The sequence below is a fragment of the Schistocerca americana genome, chromosome 11 (assembly GCF_021461395.2).
Source record: "Schistocerca americana isolate TAMUIC-IGC-003095 chromosome 11, iqSchAmer2.1, whole genome shotgun sequence".
NCBI lineage: Eukaryota > Metazoa > Arthropoda > Insecta > Orthoptera > Acrididae > Schistocerca > Schistocerca americana.
Window position 1 is genome coordinate 44,098,047 of NC_060129.1, and position 17,307 is coordinate 44,115,353.

The 17,307-nt window shown below is 41.6% G+C and overlaps 1 protein-coding gene across 1 annotated transcript in view; it reads right to left on the reverse strand.

The window, feature by feature from the left end:
- Positions 1-8,143: 8,143 nt before the first annotated feature.
- Positions 8,144-17,307, reverse strand: part of LOC124554144 (glycine--tRNA ligase) — a 157,560-nt gene continuing 148,396 nt past the window's right edge. Inside the window, exon 13 of the mRNA XM_047128209.1 lies at positions 8,144-9,731. Coding sequence (XP_046984165.1) covers positions 9,618-9,731 — 114 coding nt within the window. The 3' untranslated portion in view covers positions 8,144-9,617. The remainder of the gene's footprint in view (positions 9,732-17,307) is intronic.

Sequence of the window (17,307 nt, forward strand, 5' to 3'; positions counted from 1 at the left end):
CTGTTATGATACGAAATATATTTAAAATATTTTTTTTATTCTAATAGCATCTTGCAGACCCCTCTGTCGTAACTCGCTGACCACCTGTTGGGAACCACTGGTTTAGAAACATAACTGTGATCTTTTGCATGCTGCGATAATATTTGACTGAAGCGCTCGGCGCATATATAGAAACTCTTTGACGTTAGGAAGCAATCTCAGTGTTAAGACTTATTATTTGAAATTACAACCAAACTAAGGGGAAGTTGGTGTCGATGGAACTAAATTGAACTAATCATTAATATTTTTATAGCAACTGTTAAACCATCGAATATAAACGAGTTCATTACGAGTAGCGTAATATTGGTCACAATTGGTGAAGTAAATATCACGCACACGTCGAGAGTTCAGTTCAGCACTGTTTTTTGTAACATCGTCCTTACCTAATAGCAGTGTCATCGTTCTACCGACTTCGCCGAGTTTTAGCCAGGGCCGATCAATACTAATCTGTCAACTACCAACTAGAAAAACCGGTGACGTTGCACACAGTAACTGCCGTTCGTCGGTGACAAAGTCCGGAATTTGCACGCCAGTACCACAAATAGACGTCCGAGTGGCGACACGTGGTCTTTTCGGGTAACAGATGGTGACTGGCGTGTAAGGCACGAAACGTCTGAAACCAAACATCCTGCAACAACTGTCAGAAAGGTTCGGGCCAGAGAAGGCGGTGTTACAGCCTGCGGAACGTTTTCGTGGCATCCCCGGGTGATCTCCAGATTCTGGAAGACACACCGAATCGAAACAAGTACGCACCTTGCGAGGTGCCGGGGCTAGCAGTGTATTTAACACTAAATTCTTCTAGAATCTTCATATGGAAATGATGCTCTAAGCCCCCCCCCCCCTTTTTCTAACTCCGACTTTTGCCGTTGCACATGGATTAAGAAGAAACGCGAACTGACTGTAATCGACCCTGCAAGTGGAGTAGAAAAAAGTTTGGCACCTGCAATACTTTAATTCGATAAAGGAAAGTTTCATTAACGTAGTGAGAAATAAAAGGGCTGCTTTACCGATCAACAGAATGAAAGTTCTGTCCAAAATAAGAATTTGATTTATTATAACTAAACTCAAAATAATAAACGAAACACATGAAACATTTACGATACATCAAACTCGATACTCAAATAAATGCTGTCAAGGTGAAGTTGTCCATAAACTAGATTGTAACATTTATGACCAAGTGGTATGTGGAGCCCATTCCTTGCAACTCAGATCTTAAGAGAAACACCCAGCCAACCCAACATTAATTGCTGCTACAGTAGTGAGAACTCAGGCAATGAACACCCAAGACAGAACCACGTTAGAAAAGATGGGAACAAGCGTGCTCTGCTGAGCTCTGATTGTCACATAGCAAAATTCCCTAATCTGTCGGTGCTGCGGACATACATTGCCAAGCTGTCTTCTTAACTGCAAGGACACGATCTGGCTGGCATACCTGGAGGCGATGGCTGGTTGCTTCGACATCCCGTCGTAGTGATGATAATGTCGCGAGTATAGCCCGAAACAAATTATCCTGGTCTGGATGTTCCAGACTAAAGACTTCCTAGCAACACAAATGCGTCTCTGAGGGAGACGAAGAAGGCTCGCTACACAATCACTGGCGATACAGTGATTGATTTTAACAAGCGAAGTCACACAGTAACTCCGATACAGTCAAGACGGACAACATAGGCCGCTTTTACGCAGAACGCTCGATTGCCAACTGTACTTGTAAAGTTACATTGAAGTCGAAACTTCAGCAACTTCGTCAAACAGTTACAATTAAATGAAAGTATATTAGACAGCCAACGGAAGACAGGCTGTCCAGAGCAGCGAGAGCTCAGTCTTGTAACCTACTCCGACTGAAAAGGCGAGAATCCACTCTCTCAAGAGCACCTGTACAAGCCGAACACAGAACATTCACGCCCCCACGACAGCGGCCGTGGTGAAACTCCAATCAGCAACTCGAAAACTGGCGGAAAATTCCACCCTATTGCCGAAGCACTACTACTCCACCAATGGAGATACTTGGCGCCAATTTCTGCGCCGATTTTGCTACGTCACGGAGCTATGCCCTGAGCAAGCCAATCACAGTTACGATTTTGCAGAAAACGCGGGAATTTGCCCGCCAAGACTGCCTGGGAATACAAGTCATTCCCACGTCTCGCTGGTAGCCCGTCAGAAAGTGTTTTCACTAAGTTTACGTGAAGTAACGGACTCCATAGCCCCAGCCGCTCCTTCGGGCCCCTGTGAGCGTGTCGCCCCCGATCTTATGTCGGCGTCTGGACAGCATCCACTCGACTCCCTCACACCGGTAGGCATAACCCTTTCAAGATCAGCAGAACCCGCCGGTCACCGGACCACCCGGGTGACGAGAGATGCTGCGTGGGAAGTCCGAGTGTGAAGCAATTGCAACTTTTCACGGCATGCAATTAGAGAGGAAAATATTCATATTTTCTGAGTTCTCAATACAATGTAATGACAATACTCGCCCATACTTCTCCAAATCGAATTACTCAGAGTAAGTTATAAATACGAGAGGGGGCAAGTCACTGTGTACATCGTAAAGGCATGCCACCGCTCAACCTATGCTCGTAGACCGTATCCACCCCTACGTGCAGTTCGTTATTCCCGAGCACGATGGCACCTACTGACAAGGACAGAGTGACGTGTCACGTGCACAGTTCGAAGAGCACCGGGATGAGTTTACTCTGCTGCCCCGGTCACCAGACCACCCAGAGAATCTGTGGGACAACCTCAACAGGGCTGTTCACGCTACAGCAGGCCACAGTACTGGAGTCGGCACGGCTCCACGTGTCTGCCGGTACCTCCCACCACTCTCTTCCCACAGGTCTCACAGCAGTCCGAGCTGCTGAAAGTGGTTATTCGGGCTTTTTGACAAGTGGTCACATTAATGTGACTGGATTGTTTAGTTACACAAACGGAATTGGAACGATCGAAATGAGAATTTGAATAATACATTTCAGAGAAACACAGTCTAAATAAGAACATGAGGTTTTCAGGTAAGGGCTCTGTGTCACTAGGTGAATGTATCAAAAATAAGATAAAATTTAAAAAAAAAAAAACAAAAAAAAGGGGGATTGTTTTTTTGGGAGGAGTAGAAAAACATGACAGACAGGAAGAATCTGCCTGCCCTGTGACATGCGCCCTATGATTTACTGTGGCTGACGTCTAATGCACAGTGCTGTTGAAGACTGATTTTAATGTTTCCCATATCCATTCCGTAGCATAATTATTAGCAGGTATGAATACAGTAGGTACTGTCGCACTTCCATACGTCCCTTAGCAGCCCATTTCATGTAATTTAACATAGAGAAAACGATAGTAGTACAAGCGAATCTGTGGTGATTACTGTCATGTTAGATTTTCACAACAGTTTCTGTAGAGTAAATTTGATTAATGGTAATTTCCAAGAATGATTGCCTATCGAAGTTGGAGGGCTCCAAACGATACATATCGAACGTACGATAGTAAATGGACTATGGAAGTCTGGTGGCGCGCGTTATTAGTGTGTTTCAAGTTGTCACTACAGCAACAACAAAATAAAAGCGTTAGAGAAGCACTTGTAAATTCAAAGGAGACGACTTACCTTATTCCTCGTCAGTGTTATCGTCTTGTGACAGTCCGTGTGATGTATAATCTCTCTATTCCGGTAGCCGGGGTAAACTCTACCAATATCGCACAGGAATGTCGGCAGAGTGTCGCACGCGTCAACCTTCCCCTGCAAACGCAAGTTGTGGAAGTATAGGTACTGGAAGAAGTACAGTTCGTCCCTCTGTTCTGGACGCACTTCTCTTTTTATGGTACACTTGATCGACTTCCACAGCCCTTCTATATTCTGGGTGTGGACTCTGGCGTTATACGAAGAGACGAACTCCACAGAGTGCTTCACGAATTCGTGGTCGAACCCTTCAGCTTTCAGAGTCTGGTACGACTTTTGTTCCAGGCAGTATGAAGTGTTTTATGAGAGACACTACAGTCACCTTGTCTCAGGACAATATCCTCACAACGAAACACTTCCAGGACTCTTTGTATCCCTCCGAAAACCCAAATATGATCTACTTCACTTTTAGAAGGTCGTCCACTCTGGTTTCTTCGTCTAGCAATATAAGATTCCTCTGCTTCTACTATTTTATTCAGTCCACCAATTGGCACACTGTCATTTGTCACTACCACGTAGCACACTTCTCGGCAAAACCCGAAATAGTCACACACGGTATTTGCCGATAACTCAGTTTCTGATGCTGTGGCTTGCAACGTGTAATCTCGAATCCAGCACGACACAAGAATTACACTCGTCTGAATCGATGATTTGGAGGACTCGAACCACGTGTTTTTAATGATGATTGTTCGCTTTCCGCAAAGCCCACAATGAAATTGCAACGGAATCTCAGTGTCCACACTCCTCTTACGACGTTTTACAGACTTTGCAGCACCACAGTCAACACAGTCCCTCCCTTTCCTCATCCAGCAGAACTCCATATTTGCGGCAAAATGTCGAACACTTGTCTATGCTGGGTATGCATGGAATTAGAATTTTCCATGTCAGACGATCCGCAGAAGATGGGTGAGAAGCAGCAGACATTACACTCGCTATCAACAGAAACCGTGTGGGTTTCCCAGTCTAATTACAGCGGGAATGTAATGTACACGAACTGAAAAAACGGAAAACTGATAAAAATGACGATCACAAATAATTAATTGATCATACCGCGCGCCACGAGGCTTCCATAATCGATTTACTATCATACGTTCAATATGTATCGTTTGGAGCCCTCCAACTTTGATAGGCAAACATTCTTGGAAATTGCCAGGGATTTAATATATGTAACTAGTACGACTCATGTAATAAAGAACAAGTCCTGATCGCTTCACTATTAACTATAAAAACTGTAGTGAATGTGGCACCACATCTCTAGTATTCTCAATAAATGAAGAGAGATGTAAACAGTTGGTAGTTAAAGTTAACCTGGAAGTTGTGATCACAAAGGTGGTTTGTGAAAAGCGGCAAATTACTCATTTCTGTGTGAAGTATCTTACCTACGTTAATAGTAAACCAACTGGATGTGAAAAATGCCGCTTCTTCAGAAGCAAGTTACCGCATCACTTTACGCCGCGACACGTGTACCTCGTTAAGCCTCTGGTGATCCAAAAATTCGACAGCTGACTTTTAAAAAAAACTGGTGTACTTCACTTACGTTCATCTTGCAGTATTAGGTGGTATGTGACCTCCCCTTCTCTCTTTGCTACGTTTCTTTCGTTGATCTTTCCTCTTTCTTCCTTCTTCATACTGCAGCTATATCTCAGGGTTTTCAATGCAGAAATGTAGTGAGAAGGGGGCAGATGTGTGTGTGTTGGTTTCACAATAAGATCATTTCAATAATTCTATAACTGTCTGTTTTTGAGTTGCTAAGCAACGTATCAACAAGCTGACTAAGCAACGATTAATATTTGTCGTATCCCGACAGTAAATCGCTTCTCGCTTGCTTAAAGATCAAGATGATTACTATGCCGCTCATATAAGTCTTTGATAGTTATTATCAAACTAATGTCCGTCAATTGCAGTTAATGCTACTGAATCACACACGCGATGAAAACGCACAATTTCCAGCAGCGTATCTTAAACTCCGCGCCGATATTTGTCAATTCGCGCGTGATTTGTTTGCACCAAAGTCGGGCCGTGGTTCCCTAGAACAACTTTTAAATCAACTGCAGGTTGTAAATTAACAATTCTATGCACATACATGAAAGTTACAGTAAATCCGCACTCGACGACTACTTGATCGCGCACCCGAGCAACACGGAAGTTTTTGTTCTTACGAAGAGAAAACATATCATGCGTAATGCAACAAGGTTATTTGCTATGTTAAAACATATTTATATCTATCTCATTAAAACTCCTTACCTATTAAATGTTGTACATAATTAAATTCTTTACTCTGTAATAATCAATAAAATTTAGAAATGAATGACATGTTTAAAAAAATCTCAAGTTGATATGACATCATGGATCACTATTGGTTTCGACTCCCCTACACTCACGTGATGCAAAGTAGATTCGACTATATAGGGCATACTCATGTAATGTTACAGTATTATAGTCTGGGACAACTTCCAGTCCCAAATTGATGTTTTCAAAGTAAGTGGTAATACAAATTGTGTTGTCAGGTCGAACATCTATTCAGAGAGCTGGATATTCTAATTATTTTTCCTAGGTATATCTATTTCTTAATGACATTTCTTGTAAGTAGTATATCATTTAGTCAAACCATCCAAGTTCGGAAAGTAGAAAAACCAACATAAGGACTTCAATGTCCATCAGTCAGATAGACAGACTTTTGGTAATGTGCCAGCAATCGTGATGTGTGTAGCTACCAATAAAACACAGTTTAAGACAGCGGTCCTCAAACTGCAGCTGCGGGGCACACGTGCCCCTAATTGAGTTTTTGTATGGCACAGTTTCTAATCCAAAACATCCACTAACATTAATGGCTTCTTAAGAGTGTAGCTTTCTTGCCAGATACACACATACTTACAATACACAATACAACACTTACAGAACAAACATACTTACAGAAACAGTAACATTTTAAGATGTGTTTAATTTGAATTGGAGTCGGTAAATTCGACTACGAGCTAAGTAACGTTGGCCGCGTACCTCAGAGACACAGGGGTAAGTAGTGCGTCCACTGCAGTCTTTGAGGCTCTAAGAGGGGGATTGTTTTGTTCTGTTTCTTCCAGTACTCACAAACTCACAGGAGTGTACAATTCGTACCCATCGGCTGCTATCGTACAAATCCTGATACAGAACTAACACGGATTCGTTAGATTGTCATCTACAACTGCAGTACTTATTTGTAGCACAGAACATTAAATTAATGAACACAATGAGTAGAAGAAAAAAAAGACATTCAAAACATTTTGGAAACATTTGTGATTGTGTCTCAAACTGGTTAATGCATTTAAATGTGTGTACAGTTACTGTTATTAATCAATTAAACATCCAGTTACACAGACGAGGCAAATCACTTCATCAGGCAGTTACAGTGTGTCAACTTCAAGGTCACTGAGTGTGGCAGCAATCTGAAACAAACAGTCGAAACCAAGAGTTCCGAGTGGTGGTGCCTTTTAAAGATCGGGACCCGCAGAACGGTGGCCAACTTATTGTACCCTTATTATAGCTAGTCTACTGGGGGCTCATAACATACTAATCTATGCAGGTCACCAATTAATAGTAAGACCGGTACATGCGTAGCACACAGTGCAGACCCACAATGTCAGCATTGGCTCCAGAGTAAAAAGTCCAATGACCACTGGATTATGGAGATGCTGAAATACTTCTTCATTTCCAGCTCCATCTACTGGACTTGCGCACAGAGCCAATTAATGTGTGTATCATTATTAAACTCTCATAGCTCTCGTCCAATTTAAAATTCATCTTTCTCACATTTCTGTTTTGATAATGTTAACTGATTTCATGCGATGACGCCAGGCAGCAGTTGCATGTTATTTATTTTTATGCGTACATGTATAACTTGTTTAATTTGTAAATGAGAATGCATTTAGTTTGACTCACAAAATGCACACCATGTCTAAAGATATTAATTCTTGCATAAAATATGTACCTATGTTATATTTCACACCAACACCCATCTATCTGTCTACCACCTGCGCCTTGTCCCGCAATTTCTGCAGGGTCGGTGTCATTACCATCGGATATGGCACGGTTAGTTCGGAGGGATGGCCAAATGCCCTTCCTGCTGTCACCCCGAACCCCCCGGAACGGAATCAGCGTACCCCAAATGTCTGCGACTAGTGTAAATGGTGAAACAGTGCGAATGTGTGTCAAATGTCTGAGAGGCGTGTGACTGAGGCAGAATGTGGGGACCAACTCAGTATTCACATAGGGGGATGTGGGAAACTGCCTAAAAACCACATCCAGGGTGACCAGCATACCGGCCCTCATCGTCGATACGCCGGGCGGATCGGGGGCCGCTGTGCCTACCCGAGTCCGGGAAGGAGCACATTATCATTCGGAGACCAATCGTCTAATTTAAAATGTGATGGGCAGACAGGATACTGAAAGGTACAAATATAAACAAAAACATAATTTTTGTAAAATTTTTATTAAATCTTTGCATTTAGGAACAACCTTCAACCAAGCAACTGGCAATCAGGGTGACAGTTTCTTCTGCCTGAGTATTTTTATTCCTCTACACCCATCAGAATCTTGCGAAGAACTGCACTCTTTCTTTTTCATATAGATAAAAAATGCTAAGCTTCTTGGAACATTTCCCAAATTTGGAAAAAATGCGTGTGTATTCTTTTGCAAGTGGAGAGGATCAGAGGAAGCAGCTATGGCAAAACACACAAATTTTAAGGGTGTATTTCACTGACACCACTTGGAAGTCCAACACTGCTGCATATTAATTCTTCCTAATAAGAATACGATCTGCCAAAATAATGTGATAGGCCTAGTTCAAGGAGATGAATGTCCTGCTATTCAGAAGTAGCAAGTGCCCCGCTTAATAGACGTGGAACTGAGATATCAGTAGAAACTTGTTCTTAAGGCATTTTATGTCTATACAATGAAGGAATACAGAAGTGAAAACAATCAGTATTTCAGTCATTATCTCAAATACAAATAATCTTTCTATAACTGCACAAATGATTGGAAACAGTAGAAATGAGAAAGTAACGCAATATGTCTTCACGTCTGGCAGAGTTGAGTTTCCGTTATTGCTTAGAGCTTGACAAGAGAAATTGTGTTCATGAATGTTTCAAAGAGTACACGAACAGATTAACAGATAGGAACTGCAAGGATTTCCCAACCAATAATATGGCAGCAGAAATGTTTTTGAAAAAAGTTGCAGTAGCCTATAGGCACTACGAGCAGAGCAGCTCACCAGCCGAAGAAGAAAAGATGACTTAAGTTCTGACGGAGACTCGAGGATAAAAATGAGTATCGTTGAACAGTGTGAAATCTTTAGAGAAAGAGAGTACGAATACCAGGCCGTGCGTCGAGGTAGCCAACTCTAGTTAAGAGGGAGCAGGGTGTGAAAGGAGGAGGGGTGGGACAGAAGGGATATTGCAGGACTGTACAAAGATAGTCACATGGTAAGAGGTTGACTCAGAAAATAGAGAGGGGCAGAAGACGACATCTTAACATTCAAAAGACTGAGAACTTACAAAGAAGAGGCACTTGACAAATATGACCAGCTGGCAGTAAGGCCAAGTATACAAATTAACAAAACTTGCAGTGCACAGCCAGAAATGTATGTTCAGTAGTCCGCACATTTCAAACAGATGGCTGGGAGTGTCTGTGTCTAACCACTGTTCGATCTGTAACGAAAATATCCCCGTGATCGATAACACGGAAGACCAGACGGAGACCGAGCAGGCGATACGCGTCAGAGGGAGCACGCACCTTCCGGGGGCGGGCACCTCTGCGGCACTCTAGCTGCTTCCTCTGATGTGTGCCCACCTAGAGACCAGTTCCCTACAGTTCAGCTGCTGAGTACAAGAGAAGAATTGCCACAGGAATGCACAGCTACAGTGCGGAGAGCCCCGAGCCATACCGGTCACGACGTGCGCGTCGCCTCCTGCTGCTCGAACTTGGGGTACCGTGCCTCCACGTCCGCCCACGTCAGCTTCCCCTGGGACAGGTCCCTCACCACGGGGGGAATCTCGTCCAGCTGCAAAATAACATCACAGAAATTAACAGTTTACAAACTTAACGTAAAGGAACTACTGCAGAATCTATTATTAACAAACAAATAGAAGCCGATAACAGCAGGAAAAACTAGATGGCTGCTGCTTTTCTTAGGATGCACGGCCTATAAGAGAGAGAGAGCAATCTCGAGGAAAGCTTAAATCGGGTGCTATAATGCAGTGACAGACACCGAATGTCTATACGAAAATGACTGCTTCAGATTAACAGGAAGGGCATGAGAGAAAGGGAGACATTGGAGGCCAAGATCCTTCACAAAATAACAGGCCCTAAGATAGCACAATGGCAGTACAGATTGCAAGAAAGAGGAGAGTTGTACAGGGAGACTCACGGAGTCTACAAGGACATTATGACCAAAATTCTTTGGACACCTCGAGCGGGAGGGATGCAGTTCGATCGACACGGCAGATTTTTAATGCGCTGGACAATGGATGTAGAGTTTCCAGCTTGTGGAAGTAAGGAAGGACCTCATCTCAAGAGTGTTGGACTGAATCAGGAATATATCTCTAATGGACCAAAGTAGATATGCCTGATCAACAAGTTTAAGGGGTTCCACAATGACTGATTCTGAAAACATCTATCACGTGAAACCCAACTCGCACCTATCTCATGTGATATACTGAGCGCTTTGGATTGAGATAGCCACATAAAAACAATATTCTTGATTTCTAAAAAGCATTTGACTTATCTACATCCTCCTGAATGGAATGTGCTTACTGTGTTCATCTCTTTGACTGCGACTTTCACCCCCCCCCCCCCCCCCACTTCACTATAATAGTGAATTCGTGATCCCTCGATGTCTGAGAATCTGTCCCTTCTTCTAGTTAGGTTGTGCCAGAAATTTCTTTTCTCATACATTCTATTCAGTATCTCCTCATTAGTTGCATGATCTGGGATATTGAGCAAAATTTGTGATTGGACTGAGGATTTTTTTGGTAATGTAGCAAGTTATGTAGAAGTGTGCCACAGGGAAGTGTGCTGGGACTGTTGCTGTTATATATTAATGACCTTATGGGCAATATTAATAAAGACCTCAGACTTTTTGCAGGTGATGCACTTAGCTGTAATAACATACTCTGTGAAAGATGCCATACAAATATTCAGTCAGATCTTAATAAGATTTTGAATTGGTGCAAAAATTGGCAGCTTGCTTCGAATGTTCAGAAATATAAAATTGTGCATTTTGCAAAATGAGGAAACATAGTATCGTATAACTATAATATCAGTGAGTCACAGTTGGAATCCGTCAACCCAAAAATACCTGAGCTTCATAGCAATATAAAATGGAACTATCAGATAGACTCACTAGTGGGTAAAGCAGACTTCAGTTTATTGACAGGATACTGGGCAAATGCAATCAGTCTATAAAGGAGTTGCCGGTCACTGTGGCCGAGCGGTTCTAGGCACTTCAGTCCTGAACCGCACAACTGCTATGGTCGCAGGTTCGAATCCTGCCTCGGGCACGGATGTGTGTGATGTCCTTAGGTCAGTTAGGTTTAAGTAGTTCTAAGTTCTAGTGGACTGATGACCTCAGATGTCAAGTCCCATAGTGCTCAGAGCCATTTGAACCATTTACAAAGGAGTTTGCTTACAAATCACTCGTGCAACCCATCCTAGAGTACTGTTCCAGTGTGTGTGACCTGTACCAAATAGGAATAACGGGGGATATTGAATGTGTACAGAGGACAGCACAAATGGTCAGAGGCATGTTTAACCTATACGGGAGTGTCACTTAAGTAGCACACTACTGAAGATAGACCTAAGTAGTCCTGAGGAAACCCACGTACAAAATTTCAACAAGCGGCTTTAAGTGACGACTCTAGGAATAGGCTATAACACCCTACATATTGTTCGAACACAGAGTGTTTAAATTAATTACAGCACACAAGGAGGCATTTAAATAATCATTATTCCTGCACTCCATACGCAAATGGAACAGGGAAAACTCTAATAACTGCTCAAATGGAATGCATCCACTGTCATACACTTCACAGTTTTTTGCAGAGTATAGCTGTAGATGCGCAAAAGCAAAATGGCAGCTGGACAGGAGAGAAGGCAGGCCGCCAGAGAAAGAATGCCATCCTTTTAGGCTGCAAAGGCTTTGAGAAATGCCTTACAGTTACTCAACATATAATAAGTCCAGAGTTCGAGTCTCGTCTGGCACACGGTTTTGATCTGCCAGGAAGTTTCGTATAAGCGCACACTCCACGACAGGGCGAAGATTTGATTCCTGATTTGATTCCTGCCAGCAAGATCCTCAAAGCTCGAGGATACACGTGTAATCCACGCCGGCTGAGACGTCGACTCTGTCCGAATGCCAGTGTCTGCCGAGGAGCAGTTACAGTAGTTGCAGTCCAGCTTGCCTCAGTAGACGATACGACAGCCTTATGACATCTCTCACAGCCGAATCGGTGCATACATCTAGGTCAGAAGGGTATGACGTCGTACTGGTAAGTGGGTCTGTATTGCCAAATTGATTGTAAAGTTAACTTGACTTTGTTATCACTGAAATAATGTAACAGACACACTCAATGTGTGAAGTTTCATTTAAATTTCTTCTCCCTTGCTGGTGCTTCATTGTTTCCGTATGGCAGGAGACTATGCTGCAGAACTACTGTTTTTGGTAACACCTCATGTCGTGCCTATTACTCTGAGGTTCAGTAATGTAGATAAAGGTTTTATTGTCTGATGTCCTCCCTATCTGCAAATTTAACCAGTTTCAATCTTACTTAATTCAGCTATAATTTTAATGTATATGAGCCCAACCATTTTTTGCTTTAAAACTTGTGATGCTGATACTTATGCGGATTGCAATGCAAGATGTACAGGGTCTTTCACAATTTGTATTGCACGTTCCTAGACCTTGAAGAGGGGACTTAGTACATCAAGTTTCACATAGGAACCCGTATCCAAAAATGCCATCCAACGACTCTACAGAACGTCAAAGTTACAGGCCCCGGTGCCTGTAAATGTATTTAAATACAGGGTAATTCTGTGATGGTACTACACACTTTCAGGGATGTTGGAGATGGGTAAATGTATCAGTTTGAGATAAGCCCCCTGGTTTGGAAACAAATGAGTTGAAAGTTATAAGCGAAAATCAATCTGGTACACTATGTGCTCAAAAGTATCCGGACACCACTGAAAATAAACGTTTTTCATGTTAGGTTCACTGTGCTACCCGTTTTTCATGTTAGGTTCACTGTGCTACCTTCTGCCAGGTACTCCATATCAGTGACCTCAGTAGTCATTAGACATCGTCAGAGAGCAGAATGGGTTGCTCCATGGAACTCACGGACTTTGGACGTGGTCAAGTGATTGGGTGTCACTTGTGTGACACGCCTGTAAGCGAGATTTCCTCTCCTAAACATCCGTAGGTCCACTGTTTCTGATGTGATAGTGAGGTAGAAATGTGAAGGCAAATGTACAGCACAAAAGCGTACAGGCCGACCTCATCTGTAGACTGACAGAGACCGCCGACGGTTAAAGAGGGTCGTAATGTGTAATAGGCAGATCATCACGCAGGAATTCCAAACTCCATCAGGATCCACTGCAAGTATTATGATAGTTAGGCGGGAGGTGAGAAAACTTTGATTTCATGGTCGCGCGGCTGCTCGTAAGCACCTAAAATTATCACTGAACTGAATCCTTCACGTTTATTATGTGTGGTCTTATGGAACCGTTAAAACCCAGCACGTAGTTTTAATCTGCAAAGAAGTCTGATAATCAAACTCATTTGATTAGATTATATAAAAAATTTTACAACACTTGTCGGGCTACAAACCTATGACCTTCAACATGACAGACTAATACAGTAACTACTGCACTAAAGCACAACAGTGAGCCAATTTTTTATATTTTTCACTGTGATCAACCAGTCACAATGGTGAACTGCAGCCTTCAAAAACTCAGTTTCACATGCAATGTTCTGCAAAGCTTATCTCGTGTAAGCTGAGCTCTGTGAGAATGGTAACTGCAAATGTGACACTGAATCATGTTTCATGTGGAAGCATCCAGTAGTGTTTAATTTTGCTGTATATGAAATGTGTGTTTCATTAGATCATTGTGTGTGTGTGTGTGTGTGTGTGTGTGTGTGTGTGTGTGTGTCAGGTTGGGGGGTGATGCTGAGCGCTCTGACTGGAGGAAGCTGGTTTCAGCGCATGAATTGTCAACTATCAAAAGATTTTAATATGCTTATAGTAATGTTTTTCCTTCATGTTTTTATCACAATTTGTTGATCTTTGCCAAAGACGTATTTGACTGTAATATTGGTGGAAACTTTTGTAAGCTGTATTCTTTTTTATATGTTATTGTAGTGTTTTGATAGTCAGAAATTACCGTTAACATCTACTTACAAGTTTTACATTTTCCATTATACATAGAGTTAAAAGTAATTTGCTATTTTGTGATTTTAGCTATACACTGGCCGATTTCAGATGTGGTAGATATGTATGCTACAAATCTTAACAAAATTTTTAAATTGTGTTGACTTTACTACACAGTGAAACACTTTACTACACAGAGAAACTGATGAATGCTAAAAAAAATTCTAGCCTATGACAATTTATCAACTTACAGAATGTGTTGGTGAAAGTTTTCTTGAGGCAATGACACCAACAAATGTAACTCCTGGGCTTCGATAATGTGGGATTTATTCACTTTATATTAACATCTTCAATGAGTTGGATTTTTGTAAGTCAGCAGAAAGTCACTCAATTCTGATGGTGCCAAATCCAGGAGAACCATCGAATTCAGATAGATGTGCTACCCCTCCAAACATTTTGGAAGCTAACATGTAAAACACTGAAGCAGCCAGTTGCAGTTTGTACGCTGATAACAGTAGCCCCAGCAAATGATACATCTTACAAAAGGAGTTTCATGGTTTCCCAAAAGACCCTTCTTGAAAAACACTGCACACTAAAAACGGAAAATAATCACAAAAACGGAAAAGAATTACATTGACTTCCAACACCTTAGAAAGTGGTTATTGAAGAAAAAACTTTTTAAAAAAGGATAAAGTTAAAAGAAAAAGAGAAACAAAGTATGAAGCAACCAAAAAGGAGAAAACTAAACAATGTTAAAAGGGCTTCAAGTCAAAATGATGTACGAAGCAGTATAGATTAATGGTCATTCCACGTGAAGTGTCCTAGGGCTCCCAGCTCGACCATCTTCAATTTCAATGAAATTTGTACACAATGTACCTGAGGGCCCTACATGAACTTATGCAAAGTTTCAGGCTCACCTATAACTTGGTTGAGGTGCTAGAGCCATTTTCATGAAGACCACTTTTACAGAGACCGAAAAGTCATGAAGAAATCGTCAAGTTTGGCATTCCACTGTTCCTATTGTAAAAGATCTAGACTCTGGCATCTGGGTATAGTGGTACAACTTTGTGTGCTCTATACACAAATGTTGCAAGTAGAGTCCAGAAAGCAATGCATTTGGCATAATCTCAGTTCAAAGTGGGTAACAAATCATGTCGCTAGAAATTTGCCCCATAGTTTAACGAGGCATAAGTTGTGGAGAAAGTGCACTATGGACCTGGGCTTTCGCCAAACTACTGTCTGTCTGGGTATTTAGTATATCACAAATTTTGGCCTGGCTTGTGTGTTTAATTACTGTGCTACCATCCTGCAAATTTGCTAAAAAACATGAATGTATCAAAATATACCAGTGTTCAAAGTCATGTATCTCAAAATGGACACCTTACACATTAAATTCATTAACACCATTCAACAGAGCACATTTCATTCATTAGAAAAACTTATTTTCATTTTTGTCTCTCTTTGGGTAAGGTGCAAAAATGTTGCCTAAAATTTGTAATTTTGTTGATTATGTCCTCATTGTTTAAATATTCATTTTGCTGTTTATCCGGCGATTTTAAACCTGTTTGTGACAGGTTCATTGCTAAATTTAACCATCTAACTGTACTAGAGACTGCTACATAATTTTTGGGAAGCTGAATGCTTATTAATTTTATTTACTTTCTTTATTTAGGGCTCGACAATTGGATTTTAGTGTCTGAAGCATATCAAGTTGTTGCTAAAATGGAAGAACAAGATCAAGTTAATGTATGCAGTTTTGGAAATACTGATTCCCCATGCCATTTAACGACATACAGTGCCTTAAAAGGACTGAAAGCTGTAAAGCAACTTTCCTTAGAAGAACCGGAATTACTTACTAGACAGAGTGGTTTACACTCTACTGAAAATACTCAACTATGTTCCCATCATGAAGCTTTACTCATTTTTTCGAAGATCATGCTGCAACCCATTTGGCAAGAAAAACCATACTGCACAAAAAAGCTTGCGCTCCATCAACATAGAAACAGCTGACCTACTAAAAAGGATAACCGTGTCTGATATTAAAACAGGCCAAAAAATGTGCCCTTCCTGTAAAAAGAATTTGATACACTGAAATATTCACAGATGGACATTACATATCAGTCAGAGGAAGATGATGAAACTAATGTTGGTCACAATTTGAATACAAGCTTAACATCTGTTGGAATATCACCATTAAAATTTCAACGAATTGGTGCAAGGGATACAAAAGGATATGCAACGCGCAAAATACATCAAGTTGAAGATGCAATTATTAAGAAAATTGCAAAAGTGGGAGGACTTGATCCCAGTGAACTGGAGCAACCATCCACAAGCAAGCAATGCTTGACTTGTTCAGATTACATTGAGCTGATCCAAGAATTTAAAGAAAAATTACATATCATACAATGTAGGCTTTCACAGCCGGTGTTGTCTTCAGTTGCAACTTCCGGGCTGAGAGGCCGTGGTCGATGTATAAAATTTCCACCTGACGTTTCGTCTCCATCTACGGGAGACATCTTCTGATGTCGTCCGGCTACTGCCACTGGGGCTCCAGGTACTCTAGCATTTATAGAGCAAATAGAGGGCACCACCATTCGTCATGTGATGCCAACGGTATGCCTATCTTTGGAAGGCATCATTATTCTCGATTAAGAGTAATCGATTGTCACTCTGCTGGCGCAATGTCGACATCCATATTTTGTCCAGCTTTAAAACTTCCTCTTTTCTATTGAAATTGTTGTGGTGTTTGTGAATTTCTCTTGCTTCTCTATACATGCGCGCATGATAATGGGATGTTCGTGCTACAACGCTTGTCCCATTAAATTTAATTTCATGATTCCCATCTCGAAAAACACGCTCAGCTACGGCTGATTTTTCGATGTGTCCTAAGCGACAGTTTCTTTTATGTTCGGCTAAGCGGGTGTTTACACTTCTTTTCGTTGTTCCAATATATACTTGTCCACAACTGCATGGAATTTTGTATACCCCAGGTGTTGCTAGGGGATGTCGGGCGTCTTTTGCAGTTCTTAAATATTCCTTAATCTTCTTGGTGGGTCTGAAGATTGTTTCGATCCCATACTTGGCCAGAACTTTACCGACACGGTCCGTAACCTTATTAATAAATGGTAGGAAAACTTTTCCAGTAGGTGGCGGTTGTTGCTCTGGATTTCTGGTTTCTTTTCTTCTTTGATGGAGGGCTCGATCAATTTCCTTGCT